Source organism: Cheilinus undulatus, linkage group 8 (genome assembly GCF_018320785.1).
Source record: "Cheilinus undulatus linkage group 8, ASM1832078v1, whole genome shotgun sequence".
Classification (NCBI taxonomy): Eukaryota; Metazoa; Chordata; class Actinopteri; order Labriformes; family Labridae; genus Cheilinus; species Cheilinus undulatus.
In genome coordinates this window covers 38,389,732-38,415,569 of record NC_054872.1, presented here as the reverse complement: position 1 = coordinate 38,415,569, position 25,838 = coordinate 38,389,732, and the positions used below count along the sequence as shown (strand labels likewise).

General features: G+C 38.1%; 1 protein-coding gene across 2 annotated transcripts in view; it reads left to right on the top strand.

Annotated features, from left to right (window-relative positions):
* myom3 (myomesin 3) overlaps positions 1 to 25,838 on the top strand; it is a 95,611-nt gene that overhangs the window by 28,371 nt on the left and 41,402 nt on the right. For both annotated transcript variants that reach the window (XR_005992239.1, XM_041794033.1), the window contains exons 9-15: positions 3,103 to 3,243; positions 3,327 to 3,488; positions 7,205 to 7,346; positions 11,076 to 11,275; positions 13,471 to 13,524; positions 17,816 to 17,943; positions 23,011 to 23,194. Coding sequence is in view for 1 of the 2 variants with exons in the window: in XM_041794033.1 (XP_041649967.1) it covers positions 3,103 to 3,243; positions 3,327 to 3,488; positions 7,205 to 7,346; positions 11,076 to 11,275; positions 13,471 to 13,524; positions 17,816 to 17,943; positions 23,011 to 23,194 (1,011 nt within the window). In the remaining variant the exon portion in view is untranslated. The remainder of the gene's footprint in view (positions 1 to 3,102; positions 3,244 to 3,326; positions 3,489 to 7,204; positions 7,347 to 11,075; positions 11,276 to 13,470; positions 13,525 to 17,815; positions 17,944 to 23,010; positions 23,195 to 25,838) is intronic.

The following is a 25,838-nucleotide window of genomic DNA, read 5'->3' as shown; positions in this document are numbered from 1 at the left end:
CCATTATCTACAGTGCTTGTCCTGTTAAGGGTGCTGTACATCTTGGACATGTCAACCATGCACATTCAAACATACAGCTAATTTAGAGTCACCAATAAACCCACCAAGTTTGTTTTTAGGACTGGGAGGAGGCTGGAGTACTTGTAGAGAGCCCATGCATGCAGACTCCACCCTTAAAGGCCCTATCTGACCAGGATTCCAATCAGGAGCCTTCTTGTTGTGAGGCAACAGCACTAACCCTAGGCCATCATGCAGCAAAAATATGAGTCTTGCAAACCAGTTCAAGAATGAGAGGCTAACCAAACAATGCCTTTTATCATTTACGTTGAAATATCTTTTAAGCTGAGATAAAATTGACTGACCGAGATCAACCTGTAGATATGTTTTTAGTGGTTCCCTTCAGGCTTAGAGGCCACAAAAACCTTATAAAACCTAAATAAAATTGATATTTATTTTTATTTGAATTCTCTTTTTGCTGCTGCATGGCGGTGCAGTGGTTCACGCTGTCACCTAACAGTGAGTGGTTTCCTAGAAAGGACCTCTCTGTGTGGAGTTTGCATCCCTGTGCACTGTGGATGCATTATATCCTCTGAATGATATCTGTAGCTGAAGTTAATAGCTTATTAGTGAATTATTGTTTTTGGCAGACATGAACATTTCTGCTGATATTTACTACCAATGTATCAGGTGTAAATATCAACCATATGTATATATGAATATGTTTATAGAGTTTTAGGTGGGACCGTTGACACCAGCATCAGTAGGTACTAAAATCAGTATTAGCATATCGAATATCAGCAAAAAATTGAATATTGTGCATCTCGACTGTGCATGGGTTCTTTCAAAGTTCTTTGCCTTCCTAAAATAGCCCAAAGACGTGCTTGTTTGGCTGATTGGTGGCTCAAAATTGACTGTAGGTATGATTTTGTCAATTTGCATGGTGTACCCTCCCTCTCGACAAAAGGGGAGGGATTGGCTTTAGCCCTTTGCATCCCAGGACAAGCAGTATAGATAATTAGTGGAGGAAAAGATTAATTCTTTATTCATGTAAGAATACATATTTAGTCAATAACACAGTATCTACATGCTATTTGTTTTTTGTACCCTTACCTCCTAAACTGCTATTATTAATGTCAAAGTCAATAAGGTAACCAAGAAAGCCATAGCGCTGCTTAGGGCTGAACAATTTGGGAAAATAATCTAATTGCAAATTTTTCCCCAATAATGGGATTTGATATGCGATCATTACTTAAGTTCCTAATCTTATGTATTTTCCAACAAACACAAGAAATAATCAGTACATATTATAACCAACACAATATTCGACTTAACAAGGGTTGAAAAACTTTGAAAAAATACCTAATTGTAATGATTTTGACTCATATTGCAAATTGGATAGGAATTATTGTATTGAAGGAAATGTTAATTTTTATGTCATCCTCACATTCAATAAAAAAAAAGTACAAAATGAAGAAATTTTGATTTTTTTTGTAGACTATTCTAAAAAATGGGTATTGAAGGTTTGCATGATATGCAAATATGCATAATATGCGTAACATCCTTGCTGCAAAAAGAAAGTTTTAAACCAGTATTTTGAGTCAAGTTTAAGGTTACAGAAATATTGCAACTTCTGCGATTTCAAAATTGCAGCAGGCCATATTGCAATTTGATCTAATTTTTGATTAATTTCCCAGGTCTAGTGCTGTTGATAATTACAGCACTTGCAGTTGTTTGTTTACTGTGTGATTCCAGTAAAGCCCACGTCACAAACTTAATCAGGCAAATTAAAGCCAAAGATCATGTAATGATATGAATATATCAGATTCAGGCAGCGTCCACTCACTTGACCTTTCAGGGCTCCATCATTTCTGTGGGAGCTTGCCTGGATCTTACACCTGAGGGATTTCTTCCTTACTCTGAACCTTCGCCTGTATGTTGCAGAAACACCTCTGCAAGTGTTACATTTGAACAGATCAATACAATACACTTCCTACACATGTAAAGAATAAAAGTTCAGTCAGTTTGAATAAAGTATTATCAGAGTGTTAAGCTATCAGGGCCTACTTTCTGTCAGAATGTGCTCAAGGATTGCATGCTGCCATTTTGGTGTAAGTAATGCTTAATTATTTCATGTGAGACTGAAGAAATTTTCCAGCTTAAGCTCCTGAACAAACAAAGCAATCAAAACTATCACTTTTCTGAGGAAAGTATTTGTGGAGAATTTTAATGATGTGGAAAAGATTTAAGCATTGGACGTGGTTAAAGCTATACCCACATTCTGGTAATTGCCTGGACTGCTAAGTAGAACCAGATAATTATAAAAATCATGTCACTCTCCCTCAGATTCATCCCTGAGAATGGGATTTGATGAGCCCCCACGACACACATACATCTCACTTCCAGATTGCATCGCTCCAGTGCTTTGACAAGTGAGAAATGGCAGTAGCTGAAGGAATAACTTGTCAGGAATTGTTCCCTCAAAAAAAAAATTGTCACATTTTCAGCTCTCCTTCTGTCGTCTGTTGTTTCCTCAAGGGATTGCCTCTCCTGTCTGTCCTTTGTCTTTTAGATGAATTAGAGGGTCTTTGTCTATTATGATGGTGGAAGTCTGTGAAAGATAGTCAGTTTTGGTTGATGAGGACAACGCTGCTTTGTTCAGTTTCACCAGTGAGAGAGTTTGAGGGAAGATGTTACCACTATCTTGCCAAGAGAACGTAGTCAAGGTATGAGAGAAATCAGAGCTTTTCTGAGTAGGTTTTGGTAGCAGAGCTGTAGAAATGATGGAAGAGCTTTCATTTCATATCACAAGGAATCAGCATACTTCCTCCCAGCAGCTACTCCCATACACCCTCTACTTCCTACCTTTTTACCTGTCATACTTTATTTCATTCTAAAGGGGTCTGTGCTATTTTAAATACCAACACCCATCCAGATTGTTACCATATGGAATATTTTTTCCTCCTGCTGGAAGGCTGTGTTTTGGGGTGGACCTACTTTTTTATTAAGTTTATCTTTGCCCTGCATCAGTGAAGGAAAATGATTGTATTCAGATGAAATCTTATCTTTCTTTCACATCTTTTCAACTCACTACCTGTCCTCCAGCCTCATACTTTGAAGAAGAAGCCCACTTTGAATACGCCTTCCCTCCAACCTGGGTGAAGGAAGGTAACAGCCTCACCCTGCAGTGTACCTTCACCTCAGCCCTGCCGCCCTCTCAGCAGGATGTCAGCTGGTTCAGAGATGGTAAGAGCTATTAAAGATGAGCAATATGAGCCAGCTGTGTTTGCGCTTTAGGTGATGGCCAGTTCATGTTTGTCATTCTCCAGGCATACTGCTGCTTCAGTCCAACTCTGTGGACATTAAGACTGTTGACAACATGACCTTGATCACTTTAAAGACTGCACACAAGGAGCATGAAGGTTTTTACACTGTACGACTGAAGACCATTGATGGATTGAAGGAGCACAGCGCTTATGTCTATGTCCAAGGTGAGAGACTGTATGAAAGCGTTTTTCCCTACATGAATCATGCAGATCCTTCCTTATACCATATTTTACCTTTGTGAGGTATATTTTACTGATTTAAGTGTATGTATTGATGTATGCATATATTAGGAGATGGGGAACTTGAAAATATTTTGCATATTTGTCACACTTCAGCATTTGAGATCAACAAACAACTTTTCATTATAGACCAAGATTACATGAGTAATAAAAGATGCAGTTTTTATGTGATTGTTTCATTTAGTAAAGGAAAAACACCATCCAACCCTTCCTGGCCCTATTTCAAAAATGGAATTGCACCCCTTGTTGAATCATGAATTAACTGTAATGTATCACATTTTTGGCTAAAAGATTTCAAAAAGCAACACATCATGCTGCCATCTTAAGAAATTCAACAACAGATAAGAAACAAAGCTGTTTTTAAGACTTTGGGAGTCCAGCGACCCAACGTGAGAGCCATTTTCCACAAATGAAGAAAACTTTTAACAGTGATGAACCTTCCAAGGAATGGCCAGCCTACAAAAATACAACAAGAGTGCACCCTGGAGGTCACAAAAGAACCCAGAACAACATCTTAAGACCTGCAGGCCTCACTTGACTCAGTTAAGGTCAGTGTAGTGTTCATGATTCAACAATGAGAAAGAGATGTGGAACAACACAACCATAGGAGAGCTCCAAGGTCAAAACCACTGCTAACTAAAAAGGTCACAGACTTGTCTCACATTTGCCAGAAAAACCTCTTGATGACCTCCAAGACTTGTGAGAAAATATTCTGTCTACTGACAAGACAAAAGTTGAACTTTTGGAAGGTGTGCATCCTGTTGGATCAGGAGTTGAACTTACACAGCATTTCAAAAAAAGAACATCATACCAACAGTCAAACATGGTGGTGGTAGTGTGATGCTGTGGGGCTGCTTTGCCACCCTAGGACCTGGACAACTTGCAGTAATTGATAGAACCATGAATTCTGCTCTCTACCAGGAAATCCTGAAGAAGAATGTCCAGCCATCAGTTTGTGACCTCAAGCTCAAGCACACTTGGGTTATGCAGCAGGACAGTGATCTGAAACACACCAGCAGGTGCACCTATGAATGACTTAAAAACTCAAAATAAATGTTTTTGGAGTGGCCTATTCAAAGCCTGGAATTAAATCCAATTAAGATGTCATGGCATGACCTTAAACAGGCCTTTCATGCTGAAAAAGCCTAATTTTTGGCTGAATTAAAATATTTCTGCAAAGAAGAGAGGGGCAAAATCTCCTTCCCCATGTTTATTGAGTCCAGAGGAAGTTTATGTTTTAATGAGGCTTTTACTAACAGGGAAAACCCCTTCTTGGGGTGCAGGTTCTACCCAGTTGGTAGCTGAGATGCCCTATGTTGTCCTTGTCACACTGGTCAAAGATTTTACCTCCTGGTACTTCATATTCCAAATATTAACAGTCTTAACTGCAGTATTTGGTAAACTTTAAATGAAATTGAGCTTGTATATGGTGCCTTTCTTGTTGTTTGATTACTTAAAGCACTTTTACACTGTAGGCCATACTCATTCACACACTGATGGCAGAGGTTGCTGTGGAGAATATCCCATCAGTGTTAGATAATCCCATTCAAATGCACCCATGCCTACACACACCACCGATGGAGCACTGGGAGCAAATAGGGGTTAAGTGTCTTGCCCAAAGGGCACAAAAACATGTTACTGTTGGAGCTGAGATCAAACTCAACATCTTTGGATTGCAAGATGACTGACTCTACTTACTGAGCCACAGTTGCCCCAATTGGATACCTGTCTCAGTAGGTATCCAGCTGCTGGACTACAGTGGTGGGTCAAGAAGAAGAGCTGTGGTGTTTTCTGTGGTATTATGATTTGTAGAAATGCCTAAAGGAGGTCTGACCATAAGGCCTTGTGACCTTAACCTTGGAGCTATGACCTCCAAAATTTAATCAGTTCATATTTGAGTCAGAGTGTGCAACGTTTGAAGAAAGTTTGTCAAAGCAATCTTGCGATATTGCATTCAAAAGAATGGCCCAGGTGGACAGAAAGACAGGTGGACAGAAAACATAGTGCCTGTAGCCTCAGCTGTGTCCAGCGTGGAGATTTTCAATAAAAAACTCTTCTTGTTCTGACTTTCACATTTAGATATAGTTTAGATTGTAGCAGTTTTGCAAAACATTCTTATCAAGAGCTCCATTTACCATCTTTTAACTGTGCATTTGACCATTTCCTAGTCTGTGTTGCTTGATGGATTCTGCTTAGTTGAAATGAAGACCAGCGTTTTGCTCTCATTTCACTTTTACAACTCTCTCTAATGGCCAACCAAAGTACATCTGAAGTGACATGTTTTATTCTGAAATGAGCTTTTTAGTCTTTTCAGATAACACTTAGAAGTGACCTCCCATGACAAAGCGCCAGTGCTTTTGTAGATGGAATCATCATTTGTTGTCCCCAGCTGGATGAACAGTGTTTTGACTGAAACCTTCACTCATAACACAATTTGTATTCTCCAGATTTTGGCTCTGCTTTCATTTCCTGTCAGCAAACTAGGCTGAGTCATACAGGCAAAAATTGCACCATCCATCAAATTGCTCCCGCTGTAGAGCGCTTGTTAACTTTTTCAGTAAAACTTTATATATTCTTCACAGACTGCTCTTTTCTCTCCCACATTGTTTGCAGCATGTAAATAAAGTGGAGAACAACTCCCACTTGACTCATCAAAGATTTGAAATGTGTCTGGACAGATCTGCTGGAAGGATTGGCTCGAGTGTGTTTCAGTCTAATACCAGTGCTTACTCATGGATTCACTGCATTTTAACTGCCACAGTCACAGTATTATGTGCACTGAATCATTCATGAACTTTGAGTGCACTTACAACCAAAAATAAATAAACACCCGTTTATGACAACACTGAAATGCAAAATGAATCTTCCTGCAAAGCTTCCATAAAATCTTACCTCGGGTGTCTTTCTCTTAATAAGACGCTTGGTCACAGCCAGAGCTGGAGGTACTAATTAGTGAATCAGCAAACTTCCCTGAGTATGGATTTTCTCCTTCATTCAGCAGTCTTGTATTTGCATCACAAATAGGCAGCACAGCAACACAAAAAACAAATGACAGTGAAGGAGGAACAGGAGGACTGGACAGTAAAAATGCAAATTTTAAAACTGGAAAAGAGATTTTGATGTTAGCTTAAGTCTTTTGTTGAAAAAATATTCCTAGCCTCAAGAAAGGTTTGGCAACATGTCATATCGAATCATTTCAATCTGCTTAGCATAATTTCATCACTCCTTTTCCTCCCATTGCTGCATCTCATTACATTCACTAGCTGCGATTGTATTATGAATGTATTCAGTAACGTGTTAATCTGCCTCTACTGACAGATTTAGCTATGGGTTGAATAATATTAGGATGTCACAAGCTGGAAGACCTTAAATACTTCCTCTATGAAAGTTTCCCATACTTCTTCGGTTCTCATTCTTCTGTCATCATTTCTTTTTCTCTTCCTTTCAGGTTTCTCATCACTTTCCTGTTAGTATCTAGGTCCTCATAGCCCTCTATGAAATTCTAGCTCATTTTCATTTCCTTGCATTTTCTTTGGTACTTGACATTTTCCTGGAGGAGTATTTTTCTTTGGCAACCGTTTCTTCTTTCTTCCCCAGAATGTTTTACCTCAATATCTGACATATCACACATTATGCTACAGATGCTTCTGCTGCAGTGCTGGGAGGCCCCGCCTCCCCTCTGGCCGTTCAGGTATCTGACGTCAACAAGGATTATGTCTTCCTTACCTGGCAACCACCCAGTGCTGATGGATCCTCACCGGTCCAAGGATATTACATAGAGAGGTGAGAACCAGCCTTCAAATAAGTAATAGTAAATGTTAAGTATGTAGTTGTTTTAATATCAAGGACAGATTGTTCATTTTTTGTTAATGTTTATTTTATTAAAGAGATTTTATTAATCAATTTTGAAACATGTGCATTGTTTCCCATTAAATACCTAGACTGCCATAGTCCAGTTGGCCCTGCTAATGTTACATTTTCATATGATACTGAACGCATTTTTGCACTCTTCACATTATAAAGATCTTGTGCGTAGCGTTGCCATTACCTCATGGGAAAATCTATCTCCCCAGTTGGTCAGAATGAAGAACATTTAGCCGACTACTACTGCTATCAAGTCTTCTGAGTTCTGTGACTTAATTTCATTTTATCATATCATTAAAAAAAAACAAAAAAAATTAGTTCTCGCAAAAGTGGAAATAAGCTTAAGGCACATCAATATTGTGCAGCCACTTAAACCATAGTTCAGTACCTTCATTAACCTTGTAAAGCAGATGGATTTGCCCATTTCCATGTTTCTTACTGGCAAATCCATTTTGCAAGGCTCCCATTCGAACCATTTGGGCCCAGTTAGAAAATGACAGGACCAATCAGCATTGAGGGGCAGTACTTTCAGGTGTGGCAGAGTCATGATGTATGCAAGCAGCGAGAAGAGGCTACTCGTTGGTAGCGGCGCACCTCGGTTTGGGGCTACAACAGCACATGTTTTGATGCTCTGATTGACCCGCAAACATGTGACAGACAGAACTTTCATCCAATCACCCTCTGAGTGTTTTTTTCAAAGGCTTTGTCCTTTCCCAAACGTCATCTATGGAAGGATGTGTGAAACACATCCATCTAGCGTTTCAGGTTATACCTTTATCTGTTAAGCAAAGAAAGTTTCCTGCACTGGGAGTAGCATGCCCTCATAACACTGGCTTCAGCTGCTGCAGGACAGTTCTCCTCATCTGAACAGACTTGCTTCGAAAAGTGCTCCTGAACTTAGTAGCAAACCCTGTTAGCTAGATATGACTTTTTGAAGTCCTTTTTAAAATCAGCTGAATACAAGTGAACTAGCTCACTTGATGAGTTGACAGTTATATTTTGATGGTCAAGGCTAGCTCAGTAAAATGTCTACCAATAAATGTAAATAAAATGTTATGAGGTGTTCATATGTGACATCAAGAAAAAGAAAATTTAGTTTTTTGATGATAAAGGAATAAATATTGTTGTGAAGATAAAAAATGTGTTTGTTCAACCATGTAAAATAGGATTTTCTCAAGCTCTACAGAGCTTATACCACTCTGTTTAAAATGTATTGTCATTTCATTTTTTCACCAAACAATAGAAAAGTATCAGTAGTAGTATTAATAAGGACTTGAGTCAATAAGTATCATTAAGGGGATCAGTATTTTAGCCTGACACCAGATAGACTGTTTCATATATCCTTAGATATCCATATATTTATTTTACATTTCTCTGGGAAAGCTCCCAGTGTTTGAATAGGGAAGGCCTTTTCAAAAAATGTTTGGAAGGTGAGTGGATGAACATTCTGTCCATCACATTAATTATGGGCCAACTGGATCGACAAGACAAAATGAAGTAGGAGACAAGCACAGCTCAGGAAGTAACCTGAGCTCAACAGACTAGCGCTGCTGTAGTTCAAGAACGATGGAGCTTTTTTGTGGAAAAACTTGTGCCGAGACAGGTCAGTAGAAGTGAAAAAAACATCTTCTCTGCCAAGAAAAGCTTTTAATCTCCAATTCTGATAAACTGCTACTGTGCTATTGCAACATCTGAGCTAAATGATACATCTTCAGCAACCATTGCTGCCAGCTCCCAGCACAACTAAACCCTGCCTGTAGCCACCACCTTGTTACCCTGAGGACAGACACAAAATCTGGCCAATCCATCTGCTTTGCTATCAATATGTATGAAAATGAAGGCTCCCAATTCCAAAGTAGGATAGCAGTTACTTCAGTAAGTTGGTAAAATGAACTGATAGATCGAATGAGAACAAAGTTCGTTTTTGATTTTAAAAACATAATGAAAGCAGTGTTAGTCCATATGTTTTGTCATGTAGTAAATAATTCAGTGTTTGCTTTGATATTTATGCCTTGGAAGTGTTTCTTTTTGTTTATTTGTTGTTATTGTATGTTATTCTTTAACATATTTATATGTTTTGTTCACTTATTGCTTGTTTTTCGAAGTTTTAAGAGTGTTAAAGTTTGAAAAATGCATGCAATGCGGCTTTAGTAATTGTGTTTTTAATAATCGTGATCTCAGTGTCAATCAAAATAATCATGATTATGATTTGTGAAGTTATCCAGCAGCCCTACTAAGTAATACTACTGACAATAAGCTATAATCAATCATTTATGCTACATGCAAACAATTGTTTCTTGAACAAGACTAAATACCGTACCATTTTATGTGAAATAATCCAAAAGGATGCTATGCACTGAAGGATTTTTTTGGGGGGTAACTTATCCTCCTCTTTGCATGTGTCTATTTCTGGCCTTTAATGTGTAAGAAAACAATGTGATGCAAGGAAACACAAAAAGTGAACTGAGAACGACCCTGAGAGTCAAGTGAGTGAGAAAGGTCAGGGAGTCTCAGGACATCTAGTGGATGGAAGGAGAACGGCAGTGCAGGACCTGGAAAGGGAGATTTATGACCAAGGGGAAAGACAGAATATAGAATGATGAAAAACAAGACTGGAACAGACACTTTGACAAAGTAAGTGTTCAGAAAAAAAGAGCCCTTCATTATTTATAACTGATTTAAATATTACTTGACACATAAAATTTGAGTTTAAAGATTTTAAAGCCTTGGTTTCGTCACTGCATTTTGCCTTTCCATTGCTAGACTTATTCAGACAAAGACTGGATGACTCGTGAAAATCAAAACTGTTATTTTTAAAGAAGGCTCATCCTTTCAATCATTTGTAACAAAAATCAACAACAGATCCACAGGCATACATTTATTATGGGCAGAAAAAATGGAGGTGGCAGTGACCAACAGCAGTGTTACATCCTTTTGGCAGAGCACACATGAGATGGATGGTATACACGGTAATTATCAGCCCTCAACAGTTTGTTAACATCAGAGTCAAAGACTCCCAGAGGAGAACAGGTGCTGCACTTATCACCAACACCGATCAATCACGATCATCCTGTTTATGTGAATGTTTATTTCTGTGTGTGTGTTTGTAGAGAGGGAGAGAGAGTTTTTACTGCATTAGTTTGTGCATTTTTCTTTTTTTTAGAAATGAAAATGTGTTGTGTTTTTGTGTTCTTTCATACTTTATTCCAGACTGTTGCTGCAGCTCAAGATGTTATTGGTTATTGGGTGTGGAAAGAAAAATGTAGCATACTTCCCAGTTCCCTAGCAACATCCTTATGGTTGGAAAATGGCTCTCTTTTCTCTTTTGTTTTGTTTGTAAGTGGATTCAGTTTGTTATTGATGTTGTATAATATGAGCATGCATTCTACTTGAAAAATCTGTTTGTATTGTGTTTGGGGGACCATTATTTTCACATGATGGTCTCTGGTCATGAAAATGGGTCTTGGTGGGGTGTTTACTGACACAGATGTACTGTTGTGCAGGCTAAAATTGTTTGCAGTTGTTCTTATAATGTTACGCCCTGCAGAGTGCACACAATGTGGCTCAAACAGTTTGTTCTTTGTTTACCTCTCATTCAATGGTCTTTCTTTTCTTCTGCCTTCTTCCTCTTCTCTCTCGCTCTCTTAGATGTGAAGTTGGTCAGGGTGAATGGGTGCGCTGCAATAAACACATTCAGAAGAAGTGCCATTATCCAGTGTTTGGACTAAAGGAAGGGACTCTGTACCAGTTCAGAGTTCGTGCTGTAAACCAGGCAGGAGCAGGTCGACCTTCCATGGCCACTGAGCCCGTCCTCACCACAGACCCCCTGCAACACACCAGGACAATGGGTAAAACAAAAAACACTGTCTTCATTTTAAATGTCTAACATAAATTTGTTGTAAACACAAAATGTATTCAAACATCGGTGCTCTCCTGCTCTTTTTGGTTTCTTTGTGGTTTTAGAGCAAAAACTAAACACCACCGAAGTTACTGATGTGATTAGAACTGAAAATTAAGCACAGATTTGGTGCTGAATCGATATGCTGATCATGAACTCTTGTTGAGAAACCTGGAAATTAATGCAGAATCATACAGTAACCATGGTAATGTATCCATGTGACTATATGAAAATTTGGATTTTTTCCTGACAGCTGATGAAAGACAGAGGTATGCTGAGCCTTTGCCCTGTAATCTGCGCGACTGAATAAGAGGGTCCTTGTTTAAAACAGAATGAAATCAAACAAAGTAATCACTCACTTATGATCAAAAATGTGTGTGAGCAGTGCCAGTTGTAGGTTTTTTTAGAACACAATGATTTGTTTTTGAATATAAATTTAAAGTATTTTTAAGCTGTTGACTGACTGCTCATGCACGGCCTTAGCCAAGTGACATTTCAGTAAAAGAGACATGGTGGTGGCAACAAGAAGCTCTTACTTCTGTAGGAGCAACAAAGAATCTTAGTTTAGTCTTTTGGTGATTAAAGGATGAACCCATAAACAGTGTACAGCCATTTTAGAGGGTACTTTTTTTCTGAAAGGAGTCAATAATAATCTCTGTACACTTTTTGTATACAAATTTTATTTGTGACCAAAAATGTCCCATTAGTACACAATTTTGATCCTCTAGCCATTGTGGTAAAAACATGCATTGTATGATATCAGGCTTTCATTCTGGAGTCATTGCCTCAAATTAGCAGTTTTTCCTTTTCGTTTCCAAATGTTAGCTTTTTTCTTCACTTTTTGCAGGAGGAAATATTGCATACTAATTTTACCTGGTCTCCCATAGGGTAACATTTGCAACAACTTCAAATCTTGATACTTCAAAAAATAATAATACATAAAAATTGAAGTTGTTTCTCATTATTAACATATTCAGGGCTGCAATAATCCCCCTCAAGGAAATCCAACTTGAATGATGTATATAAATAACATTTCATTTTTATTTTTTTACATTCCAAAAATTAGGGCTTCTTGCACCTAAACTGGCTATACTTAAACATTTTTTACGTGTAGTGTTATAGTGTACACTGGCATTTAAAGGGTTGAATTCCCAAAAATCAGTTGATATTTGATACTGATCAGGTCTTGATCTTGATTTTAAAAATAAACGCAAAAGAAGTTGGAAAAAAATATCTATATGTTTTATTTTATTGTTGTTGTTGTTTTTTGTTTGTTTAAGTTTGCCACCACGAACACCATGAGTGTAACAATTTATTTAACACCATTGAGGGTTAAATGTAATTCTCACCATTGCTTTTTTGTCCTACATGGACAGTGACAGGCTGACACCAGTCAGAGGTGCCACTTTTTTCAATCACACTCGCCCCCCCATCCCTAGAAACAATGTGGATAAACTTTATCTGTGGGATTCTCAAGTCCTCTGTGTTTCTCCGTAAAGAAATGTTCTGTTAATTTCTCTCTGTCTGTGAGAGTAAAAAGCATCATCAATAGTTTGGAAACTCATTCCTGGTGTCGCTTCACCTCAGCTGACTCTGGTTGCTGTGTTTGGCTTGCAAAGATATTAGCACTACAACTGAAAACAGATGAAGGTGTGTGGATGTTTATCTCACTTTCTGTAGCCTGAAGGTTCTGCAGTCGTTTCTGTAGCAGCTTCTTAATGGCATCCTGGAGAGTTTGTTCCCTGGAAGATAACCTAAAGATGTTTGGGTTTTCTTTAACTTTTTTACAGAGGGAATGAGACTAATGGAATGAAATGTAATGTATGGCACATTACTGAGTGTATGTGAAACTGTGAAATTGTGTGTTGGAGGGAGGACAGATGGGCTGTGGTCAGAAGCTGTGGATCATTAAACACAGATGAAGGACGGACAGAAGGTTGACTTGCCTCCAGCTTGTTCTCCATCCTTCCGTGTCTCTCTCTGTCACCTCTTTGTATCTCTGGCTCTCTTTCCTGTGGCTGCTCCTCTAACATTAACACTAATAGTGTTATCATGGGCTCTCATATTACTTAATTTCCCTGATTGTACTCCTTCTTTATTCCTCTTAACTGTCTTTTTCTCTCTCCATCTCCCCTTTTTTCTCAGTGGTCAAAGTAGACCAAGGAAGGAAGATCACCATTACAAAAGATGAGCTTGAAGGTGAGAATGCTATATTTTCCTGTCCAGATGTATAATTTTACCATAAAAATATGCCATTTGAACATTTTAACACTCCAGGCTTGTAGCTTAATGCATATGTGCTTTATATTTATCAACAAGCTGCAGTAATTGTATGGCTGAGGCAATGAGCATTTGTTCCATTTACAGAAGTGAAGAGAGAGAACAATCCCTGGCTGGTTCCTTATAAATGCACATAATGGCCTAAGGTAGAGTGAATGCCTATGGAGAGGGCTGATAACCTTGGAAATAAAACTCACAGATAAAGAGAAATAAAGGGAGAAGAGTAGGAGGCAACCAGAAAATAAATGTGGCAAAGACTGGCATTCATACTCTTTTATACACACTAGTCTGTGATGAGGGCTTCAGGCAGAGAGTTTAAGAAGAAATAGAGAAAAACATGCACTTTTCAGGTTTATTCCTCTTATTTAAGCAGCTTTCAATCAAGCCCTCTTGAATACACACACATTTTAAATGCTTTATTTGAAGTGATCAACTTGAACAAAATGATTCAAATATTTTAAAGGTTATGTTCATTGGCTCAGTGCATCTGGAGTCATTTTGTTTTACTGATCACAGCTCCAGTTTCAGTTTTAGTACCAGAGAAGTGTCCAAGCATGTACAATATATGTGTAAGAGGTCTGCATTACTTTTTGTGGTGATATCAGCTTTGTGCTGTAAAACACTGGAGTCAAATGAATCCACAAATATCAAGCTTTTTCTGTTTGAAGATGAGGGATGCACAAAGCACTGGTGGCTATTTTTGGAAATAAAACCAAGATTTTAAAGGTGACATATAATGAAAAAAACACTTCTAAGTATTTTTGCTAGGGCTAAACACTTTTGAAAAATGGTGAATTGTGATTATTTTATCTTATACAGCAATTTTGATATTATTTATGGTATGAAAGATTGACGGTTTGTACATCAGCATTCTTTTTTTAATTGAAAGAATTAAATGATTTATAAACTTTATAAATAGGATTGATGAGTATGATGTTTTTGCACTTTCTGCACAAAGATAATTTATTCTTACACCTGTGTATAAAATGTGCACAAGTACACCTCTACAGCAAAAAAAAAACAACTTAAAATGGTACTTAATGGATCTTTGACATGTATTTTACCTCAAAGAGACACTGCACCTCCTGAGATTTAAAAATTGCAGAAGGTCTTATTGCAATTCCAATGGAATATTGATTAGTTGCTCAGCTCTAATTTTTGCACATGTACTTGGGTATTCGGAGTTGAGGTTAGATCCTCTGCCCAAGACCAACCCAGTGTGACCAGAACCAAGTTGGACCATGATCTCTCTGCCCTCAGATCCATGCTGGGATAGGCTTGATGGGAGTCAAAGACATCAAGTCAGAAATACCAGCTTTACTATATTTTTACTAAATATATATATTTTTTTCTTTTTTTATGGGAGTAACTTAGGAACAGCTCCCTCGGTGCAGACCCACAGCACAAATTACAAGAAGCAAAGTCCTTTACATTAAAACTTTGAACAACAATGTGTGATGGATATGTATCACCAAGTCTTTCTTGCTGTCCCGGTATTCCTTCTTCAGTTTCTTGAGTTAAATAATTATTTGGTCTGTCGCTCAGGTGAACCCAGCCTTCACTATCTTTTCTGCAAGTTCAGCACATAACCTCCCCTCCTTGTACTCTCCAGCTTCACCTGGAAATCTATTGATGCAGACATCACAACCAAACATTTTGTTTCCTCTTTTTGACCTCTTTTTCTCCTTTTTCGGCTCTTCTTCACAACTTAGAATGTGATACGCCCACAAATGATGTCACAGTTCCCAAGAAAGAGCTAACCATGTTTGGTTCCAGCTGAGAACCGACTTAGAACCCACTGTGTTTTGGTTTGAACGCTCTAGTCCAGGGACATCAAACTCAATCACAGCAGGGGCCGGATTCTGGAGTTAGGTCTAACCTGAGGGCCTAACAGTGTCAACATTTAACCATAACTATCAATCTCATTTTCACCAGCAATAAAATATGAAAAAACAGCACTGATGATAAATCATTTGGAAATTCAAAAAGTAAAAATGATAAGTTTAAAGGCTCAAATCTGTGATAAAAAATTCCAATTTCTGATTCCAAAAGATCAGAACACAACATTAAAAATAGAAAAATAATGTTTTTAAAGAGCAAATGTATGAGGAGAAAGTTGAAATCATGAGTTTAAAAGTCAAAATATGACTTAAAATTTAAAATTGTGAGTCTGATTGGTCCAAGTATTGGATTAAAAAGCCAAAAACTAGGAGCTGAAAATGTCAAATTATGAGTTAGAATTCAAAATGATGACTTAAAAGTAAAAAATGTCACCTTAAATCCAAATTGGGAGTGTAAAAGCTCAAAATATGATATAAAAAGTAAAAATTATTCATTCAAAATGTCAAAATATGAGGAAAAAATTGAAATCATGTTTTTAAAAGTCAAAATAAGGGACTAAAAATCCAAAGTAAGGAGTTGAAATGGTCAAAATATGACTTAAAATTTAAAATTGGGAATGTAAAAGATAGAGATGTGATAAAGTCCTAATTATGAGTTGAAAAGGTCAAAGTATGAAATGAAAAGTCAAATCATAAGTTTGAGTCATAATCCTGAGATGAAAAATTGAAAATATGAAGTAAAACACCAATTATTCCGATTTTTATGGCTTAACACGGATATTTTAAATAATCAAGTTGAAGACTGCATTATTATACTGGAGGAAATCTGCAGACCTCATACTGGTGGGCCAATTATAATACAAACATGATATGATCTTGCAGGCCGGATATAATCGTTCCACGGGCCGGATTTGGCCCCCGGGCCTTGAGTTTGACACCTGTGCTCTAGCTGATTCAAAATTAGGTTCAGAAACTGGACCTGGCACAGTGCCCTGCCAGTCTGAGAGGCATATCTGTGGGCTATGTAGGGCACTGGTTCTCAGCTGGTGCAGTCATAGGACCCACATCACCTCTATGAATTGAAACTGTGATCCAAATTTCAAACATTTGTCAACTGCAAAAACTATTACAAGTAGCAGAAAATGACTAAACAAAGAGACTTGACATTGTGTTTGATTCTGTTTGCCATGAAAACCAAAATTTTTGGTTTTCTAAAGGTCTTACAAAAACTAGACATCATAGAAATAACATCTTTCTTCAAAGTTCTTCTACCCAAGAGAGCAAGATTAATAGGTCAAGATCTCAAGAAAACAACAAGAATTTACTCCGTCACATCTGCCTGAGGCTAAGTACATCCTAGATTTTTTTTCCAGGCCCCAATATAGACCAAATGAAAACTCTGCTACCCTCTTTGAGACTTGACCCACCTGTTGAGAACCACTGACATAGGGTATAACAATGCTCATTCAGGATTCTGACACCTCTGCAGAATGGCATATTCACCAAATACTGACTATTGTGATTTCAGACACAACCAGTGACATTGTTGTTTGAAATTTAAATGCAAATTGTTTGCAGGGTCTTTTTTGCTTAATTTTGATAGGACAGGTGAAACATGAAACATGCAATAAACATGTCCTGAAACCAGGAATTAATCCCTTGTTCAGTGCGTTCAGGACTATAGCCCTAGCATATGGCTGCCTGAACTACCAACTAAGCCAAACCTGAAAAAAAATAGCTAGGAGTTCTATTCATTACAGATTTAAATAAATTCCTCATCCTTAGGATCAAACATTAGCACTTCAACCCTGCAGTCATGGTTTTATTTTGGTTACAATACAATAGATTACAGCACTACAACACTGAAAACCGTCTCCTTCTTATAAACAGCAGACACATCGGCACATACTGCTCCTGCCTGATCAGCATCTCTCATTGTTATGCTCTCTCTTTGGTCTGGAGTTCCTCTCTGATCCACAGTGCAGCTCTGCTACTCTTCAGGGGACACAGAGAGACAGACAGAGACAGAACCTGAAGACTTTTGTCGAAATCAGAACACTTCTGTCGTCCTTGAGTCGCTCAGAGTATCATTGAAAGTGTGCTGGTGTAAGCTATTTGAATAAATCTCCTTTGTAATGTTTATGTATGAGGAGTGGAGGGGAAATTGGGGCTGAAAGGTAAAGCTTAACAATTGTGTTCTTGACTCCGATTCACCTCACAGAGGTGTGAAATTTCCTGATGCAAAGACTTTTAGTGAAAGGAGAATAGAAGGGGCAGTGTCTGGGTAAGCATTTTTTGGAATCGATGTTCATTTTCCTTGACCTTTTTTCTAACATCCTCCTCTCCTTACACCTCTCTTGCTGCTGCAGGTCAGGTCAAAGCTCCCTTCCCTCCCACAGATGTGCACGCCTGCGAGGTGAGTGACACCTACGTGGTGCTGAGCTGGACTGAGCCTGACCCCAGAGGCAGAGAGCCGCTCACCTTCTACGTGGAGCGGGTCAGTCTTTACTCCCACACGCACAGACACACAAATGTTTATAACAGAATAATTATGGGATTCTCGGTCAGCAGTTTTCCCCTTGCTCGTCACCTTAACCTTTTCTTTAAAACACCACGGTCAAGGTTTAGCAAATAAGCTACAAATCAGTGCTGCTGACTGTTTTCAGACAAGAACTGCAAGTTTTCAGATTGGTGTCTCACCTTTGAGGCAGACTGTAGATTGAGATCGTGCCAGCGCAGAAACAAATCCACTTACACACTTGAGACTGGCATAAGAAGGCAATCCATCACATTTATTCAATATTTCGGGGTAAAAGTTTTATTGTTCTATAAGAATCATAAGGTTAAGGACTGTATGGAGGGGTTTAAAGCAGCAGTACTCATAAGGACTCTGACATATTTGAAGATTGGCTGCAAACTTTGAGAAACGTCATAAAAAGGCGATGATGAGTTGTCTGCAAAATCTCATATCATAAATCTGTGACATCTGAATGAACCAGTAGGGTTTTTCTTTAACATTAAACAAGTTCGAGGCTGTCTTTTTCAAAATTGAGCAGCAGCCTAATCTTTTTTAAGGCTCATCTTAGTCACTGAGGTAATGTGCTATCTGCAGAGAGGGGGATTGTAGTCGTCGCTTTGGTTTGTCGGGGGAAAGAGTTTTGTCGTTCCAAAAACCTTCCTTGGTTAAACATGGACCATTTTATTTTTATTTTTTTAAGAGTTATTTTTGGGCCTTGTCATGCCTTTATTTGATAGAGAAAGGACAGTGGATAGACTTGGAAGCAGGGAAAAGGGTGGGGAGTGACATGGGGCAAAGGGCCACAGGCCGGACTCGAACCCGGGGCGCCCATGTACATGGGTAGCGCCTTAAACCACTCAACCATCTGCGCTCCAAACATGGACCAATTTAAACACTGACATAGCATATACCAAATGCATCCTCACTAAGGAGGTAACTACCAGGTAAAACCCATGTAAACATATTGTTGAGTAAAGGTGGAACAGTTCATAAGTGTTGAATCTTATGCTGTTACCATACATCACATTGTTTTCTGGTACAGAGATTTATCAGGAGTGAGCCGTCTCACATCCATACTATCTTTGCTGAGAGTTGAATGCAAGTCAGTGACCGTGAAGTGACAGGAAAACAAAACACAGCACAGTGGTAGCAGCTAATGAAACTCCATGGCCTAAAACTTCTAAACCATGGGAGCATTTTTACCCTGAACACTGCAAATAAAAGCCACTCAAGACAGCCTGGCCGTAGACATCCAACATGCATAAGTACATGCACGTTGCCTACAATGATTTTTTTTAACATTAAAATCATTATAGATGAACGTTAAATTATGTTTTGAGAGAGAAAAGAGACCTGTAAAAGTGTGGACATATTCCAGCCTCACGCTGCATTGAGTTCCCAAAATGCTTTGCATGCGGCTCCCATCCACTGAAAGCACAAGCTGGAATTTGTTGGCACTTTTAAAACAGGTTTTCTCTATCAATACATAAAATTCATCCATGAAAAAGAAATGCTGGTTTATTGCTTAGTACCTTTATCTTATGGAGCTCAGTTTTCATGAAAAGACACCTCAATTAAAAAAAGCACAACACTTCGTAGCGTAGCCTAGCACCATTGAAAGAGAGATTTAACAGTTCTGGGATTGCCTCTTATACATCGTCGATTGGGTGCATTCAGTGGGGCCGACTATAGAATTAAAAAAAAAAAAAGAAAAGAGATGTCTTGGTGCGCATGAGTCCAACTGTGCACACCTTTATAAATGTCTGAAGTCTACAGCCATGTACCTCTCAGCTAGGGCTGGACAGTTAATTGAAAATTAGATTAAATCACAATTATGGCTGCAATTTTCAAATTGCAGAAGGTGCAATATTTCTTTAACAAGAACGTTTCTATCAAAACACAATTTAATTTTTTTTTTTGCAGCAGAGTTGTAATGCATTACATATCATGCAATCATTCAAGTGCCATTTTTTTAGAATAGTCTACAAAAGATTCTTTCTTCACTTTTTTCTTATTAAATATATGAATGAAATAAAAATGATCACTCCCTTCAATACAACAATTCATATCCAATTTGCAATATGAGTCAAAATCATCACAAATAGATATATTTTTAAAATTGTTCAGACCTTTTTCAATCTAATATCGTGTTGATTGCTTTATAGAATACATAAGATCAGTAACTCAAGGAATAATCACATATCACATCGCAATTGCAATACTGGGGAAAAACACTGCAATTATATTATTTTCCCAAAACATCCAGCCCTACTATCAACTTATAAGGGAGACTTCTTTGTTTGGTGCCGCGCTTATCTTCTAGGATAACCTCGTCACTTTAACTTGTCAGCGGCAAGCATTAAGCAAAGCCGGGCTTGACTCTTGAGGAGTTGGTTTTGCTCATTGTTGCATGAACGGCTTAACATTAACATTCATCCTTTTAATCTTCTCACACGCAGTCAGACCTCTAGTCTCTCTCCTTACTTGCTTTACCACCTACACCTAGGATCATAAATTGTAGCACTCAGTTGGTCACAAACTGAGCTATGCCTCTCAAAAAATTACCTGTGAGATTTGTAGAGTGGCACGTTAGACGCCTCTATTCTAAAAGAGAATTTGACATTTATCTTACAGTTCAAAGTTACCTCCATTAAGGGATTTTTCTCATTTACATCTTCAGTCTCTCAACTAGCCTTTCCTATGAAACACTGTTTTTCTCCCTCTTTCTGGAATCATCTTTCTCTCCTTTATTTCTTCCATTCTTATAATAGACAGTGGAGCAAACTCTTATCATGCTAATATTTAACTTGTATGTGACTTTATTATCAAATATATTAAGTGAATGTATTGATAACATGACCAGACTACAGAACCTACATTGTCCCTTGTTATATTTAAAGCCACAACAGAAATATTGCTTGAATGTTGTTTTTTCTTTTTTTTCATGGCATATTCCCTCAGTAAGAGCCATTAAGTTATGGAGCCAAGCAGAATCTGATCAGTTGACTAATTTATCCAGCAACTACTCAACTGTTAAACAAATCGCTAGTTGTATCGGTATTTTTGAGTAATGATTTTCTTTAATTAAAAAAAACAAAAAAAAAAAAAAGGGGGGGGGTTAAGTCAAACTCACTCTGGGTTTTTTATTTTCAGCCATGTGTTCACACTGATGGGGCAGCACATCCTTCAGCTTTCTATTTACCTCAGAGGCTCAAACATGATTCATATGAGGAGATAATTCAAGGAGTACCTACAAACTTCCAGTTGGGAGAAAAAACATTGGTCCAAAATAATTAAAAGGAATAAGAACCAGCCCTGCCAGCCTGTGGCTTCTTTCCTGCATGTCATTCCCCTCTCTTTCTGCAGCACTCCAAAGTAAATCCAAACACAATACATTCATAGTTTGTTTTTTTTTAAGCATTTTTCACATCTTTGTTTTTTGTTAAAAGCAACTTCAGTGCACTGTTCTGAACAATTCCAGTAACAGTAGGCTTCTGTTTTCTGCAAAAATCTCTCCTATAGTAACTCTGTGGAAGCACAAGACAACAGAACAACAGACACATAGAAAACAGATGTTTCCCTCAGGAGTAGGTGGAGAGTTATCGGAGCCAAAAGGATGGACTACAACTTTTCAAGAGGACAAAATGAATTAAACACAGGATGCCGTTTCCCCCACTATTCCCTGAAGGAGGTGATGAGGGAGCGATGAATGCCCTCACTGTGGTGCTTCCTGCTTATAAAGTCAAACCATTCTTACACTCTCATAAGACGTAAAAACATAAAAACACAAAGCACCATTGTAATTAGTAATTCCAACACATCCAGTGAGTGCAAGAAATGATGTTCTTGCATCATCACTTCCTTCACTTGCATGTTGGGTTTGTTCAGTGTAGCGCTGGAACATGAGCCAAATAAACAGCTGGCTCCTGACCGCAGCGATAATCAAGCAGAGAGACTCTTCTCTCTCTGTGGTGTCAGTTTAAGTGTGAATTTGTGAAATCATTAAAAACCAAACAGACCTTAATGTTGCTCGTTCACGGCATGTGCTTCAGCATTGGGGGTTTGATTGTTTGGGATGCTGCCTTTTTCTAAAAAACTATTTGGATCTAAAGGGCTTTTTTTAAGACTAGTCTTGAGTCAGTTACACTTTTGACTTGTTTATCTGCGTATTTTGTTGAAAAAGTTTTGCCTTGACACTTCCGATTCCGAGTTGAAACGATCGCCAAAATAACAAAAGTTTTCCTCCAGCGTGTCAAAGTATTCTTTCCAACTATAAAAGAGCCCAGCTCTCCAATATTAACCCAGACAGCAGACAGCTTCTGGCTCCAATAATCTGAAACTTGCCACAGGAAACAGATTTTTATTGGATTTTAGTTACCAGAGTAATAAAACTGTCAGATCGGTCAAAGGCTTCTTAAATTACTTAAGTCGACTGCCTCACTTCTGCTAATATAACGAGGGAAACATTCAAATATTTCTTTCGCCTTTGAGCAAGCTTTTTATAATCACTCATCTCTTTCCTATGCCTCTTTCTGTTGTGAAGTTCTTCCTTAAACTGCAGGTTTCAGAAGGAAATAATGGTAACACAGAGGTGAAGTATATAAAATAGAGTATAGAGCACCATTAGCTTTGACAAAGAGGAAGAAATGATGTCCAGATGAGTCACTGGTCGGTTAATTTTTACATTTTTCATCTTTTTGGGCACTGTCTTAGAAAATTAGCCTCTCACTCTCTCTGCAGTAATATATCTGTATTTCTGCCTCTAAGTCATCACCGCCAATCTTTATTCCTTTTGCCCTTGTCTGTATGTTAAGTAGTTTGCTTTAAGACTGGCGAATCTTCAGTTAACCACAGAATAAGCGTGCAAATTTAAATGAAATAAGGGACTTTTTTAAAGAGTATTTGGCAGTCTCTGCAGCTCTTCACTCTTGTGCAAATTGAATACTCAAGCATATTTGAAGGACACTGAATAATGAGCTCATCCCTGAGATGAATAGCACTTCTGAAATTATCTTTGCATTTTTTTTCCTGCTGTTCTCGGATCAGTCCCTGGCAGGGAAAAGCAGCTGGGAGCTGGCCAGCCTGGACACGGTGGTAAACTCTCCCAGGTTCCCAGTGTTTGATCTGGTCAAGGGCAAGCAGTACTGCTTCAGAGTGCGCTCCATCAACAAGTACGGCGTCAGTGACCCCTCTGAGCCCAGTCAGCCCATCTCCTTGGGCAAACCACAAGGTGAGAAACTAGGATATGTACTCTACTGATTTATTACTCTGCCTGTTGTAAAGGTTAATTGGATTTTTGCTTCCTTTTACCACCACACTGTACCCACTGCACTTACACATGCACTCACAGATACTTTCATAGTGCAAAAGAAAACAGGTTTTATTTAATCTACTTGAATTATATTATTAGATTTTTTCTTTTGATCTGTTTGTATTGCTGCCAATTTAGGTCATTCTTACAGAGTCTGTCACTGAATACAGGTTCTTTTGCAGTGACATAAGGTAGTATTACCAGGCCCCAATGTAGGCTGTCAAGATCAGCCCTTGCAAGTGCATTCAGCTTGTCAGTATTCACAGATTTTGTATTTGTTGAACAGAGATTTAAGATTGTACAGCAACTGGCATGTTGTTCGAATATAAGCCTATGATATTCAAAGTTTACCTGCCACTTTTTCTAACACCGTGACAGAGATCACTTGGCCTGATCAGGGTCTATAAATGTGTGTGGGTATGTATTAAGGGGGAATCTATAGTTTGAGTTTGAAGGTCAATATTGTAATAATGTACTGCATCAATGATGAAGTCCCCTAAGCAGTCCTTAGTGCTTTTACATAAACAGAAATATGATCCATAAAATGTGCTGAAAGTTTCAAAATAAATATTATTTCAGCATAAAAACTGCATAGGTGAGGCCTCTTTTAGGCTAAATCAGCTTTTACAAAGAGCAAAAATTGACATTGGCTTTTCAGGGCTGCTATTGATACTAATTTTCAATAGTGCATGTGACCAAAAAAAAATGACTGAACTTGGCATTAGTTCATGCAGGATACAGAAGTCATACGCCCAGCTGTGATCAGCTGATGACCAGCTGATCCCAATTATCGCCTCTTAGTTCCCACAGCCAATCACAGCTCTTCCTCTCACCACGGCAGTCCATTTACTGTAAATATCACTTCCTCCTTACTAATCCTTGCTTGTAGTAATGCTGATGCACCACGCTGCTGGCAGTGTGGTGCATGAGCATGCTGCTTTACTAACCCAGGGAATGTCTTTTTTATGCAGAGCCATATCCACCAGGTAAAACTGTGTATCCATTTTGCAATAAACTGGCCAAATTATTGACCAACTGAAATATACATTTGTTATGACAAACCAAATGTACTTTATGTGACAAAAGGAAAATAAAAAACTTAGCACCATTTCTGTCAGCATTAAAAACTGCACAGAGCAACACTGGAGTAGCAGAAAACAGGAAGTGATGTCATATTTGTCACTGCCACTTGGGCTTGAATGCTGATTGGCTGGTAGTCAAGTGACATAAAGCAAGTCAGAAAGTTTTGTGGGCGGCACATTAGGTTAGACTGTAGGGAGTGAAAACAAAACCACAGGGAAAGACGCATCTTGCAGTGGAGCCAAAATAGCACACCTTTGAATTAATTATATTTGTCCAATTATAGGTAAAATAAAATGCTGGTACTAATAATTGGCTAAATGCCATCGATGATCGGCCAGGTCGATAATCAGTTACCCCTATCTTTTGCTCTAGCTGTTTGATAAATGCAGAGAAATAAAAGACTTATATTTATCTTTAAATGTTGTGGAATCTTTGCAAAAAGTGGCAAAAACTTAATTACTCAATATTAGTTAGTGCTAAACTTGTAACTGGATACAGTACTTGGGCCTGAGATAATTATCCACCAGGCACCAAACACAAGTAGATTTTTAGTTTGGCAGGTAAATCGCAGGGGGCTTTTTCACCAGATAGCAGGTAAATGTTTGTACCCAAACTGTCATGTATAATAAAAACGGTGCTGATTTTGGAGCCTGTCTGGTGAAGCTGGAATTCTTCATCTTGCTCCATAGCTGTCTGCATGTTGGAGTGTCGACAGGACATGCTAACACACACCAACATACTCTGTTTGGCACACGCACTCACAGGAACCCCAGCCACCATGCACCACTGTTTTCTTTAAGTGCCACTGAACAAAGCCAATCTAGGAAATTTTGATAATCAAGTTAAATCGTATTAGACTATGACAAAGAGCAGATCTTTATGGGCTAAAAGAGAAAGGATCTTGTTGTTAATCCATTTCTAAAGTTTTATTTTATTATTTTTATCGTCTTTTTTCTTCTTTTTTTTTTAATCTTGAGACCGTATTTCCTCTTTATTCTGGAAATTTCTACTTTTTCCCAATCATTTCAACTTTATTCAAGAAGTGCAAAAAAAATATTTTTTGTGATTTTTATTATTGACAAATGTAGTCTGTAGGGGTCAATCTATGGCCAGGCTTTGGAACTACTACCTTTACAAAAAAAAACGTAAGCAAAAGTTTAAAAAAAACAAAAGTGATTTCCTGAAACAATAAAAACTTTTGATTCATGTCTGAAAAACTCAGTTAGATCCACTGAAACACAATACCCTCTTAAGTCAAAAATACTTATTTAGGTATGTGTGTGACACAAAACACAACTTCTATTTGGACAGGTGAAATATGTACATCTACCCATCTCTGTAGATTATTAGATTTATTAAATTTACTAAATTTTAGTGCATGTAAAAGCCTATTGTTAGATTTAAAAATTAAAGTATTTTCAAATTCATTTCTGCCTTTCATTTTATTGTGCCATTATTTGAAATAAAGTTTAGCCGGCTG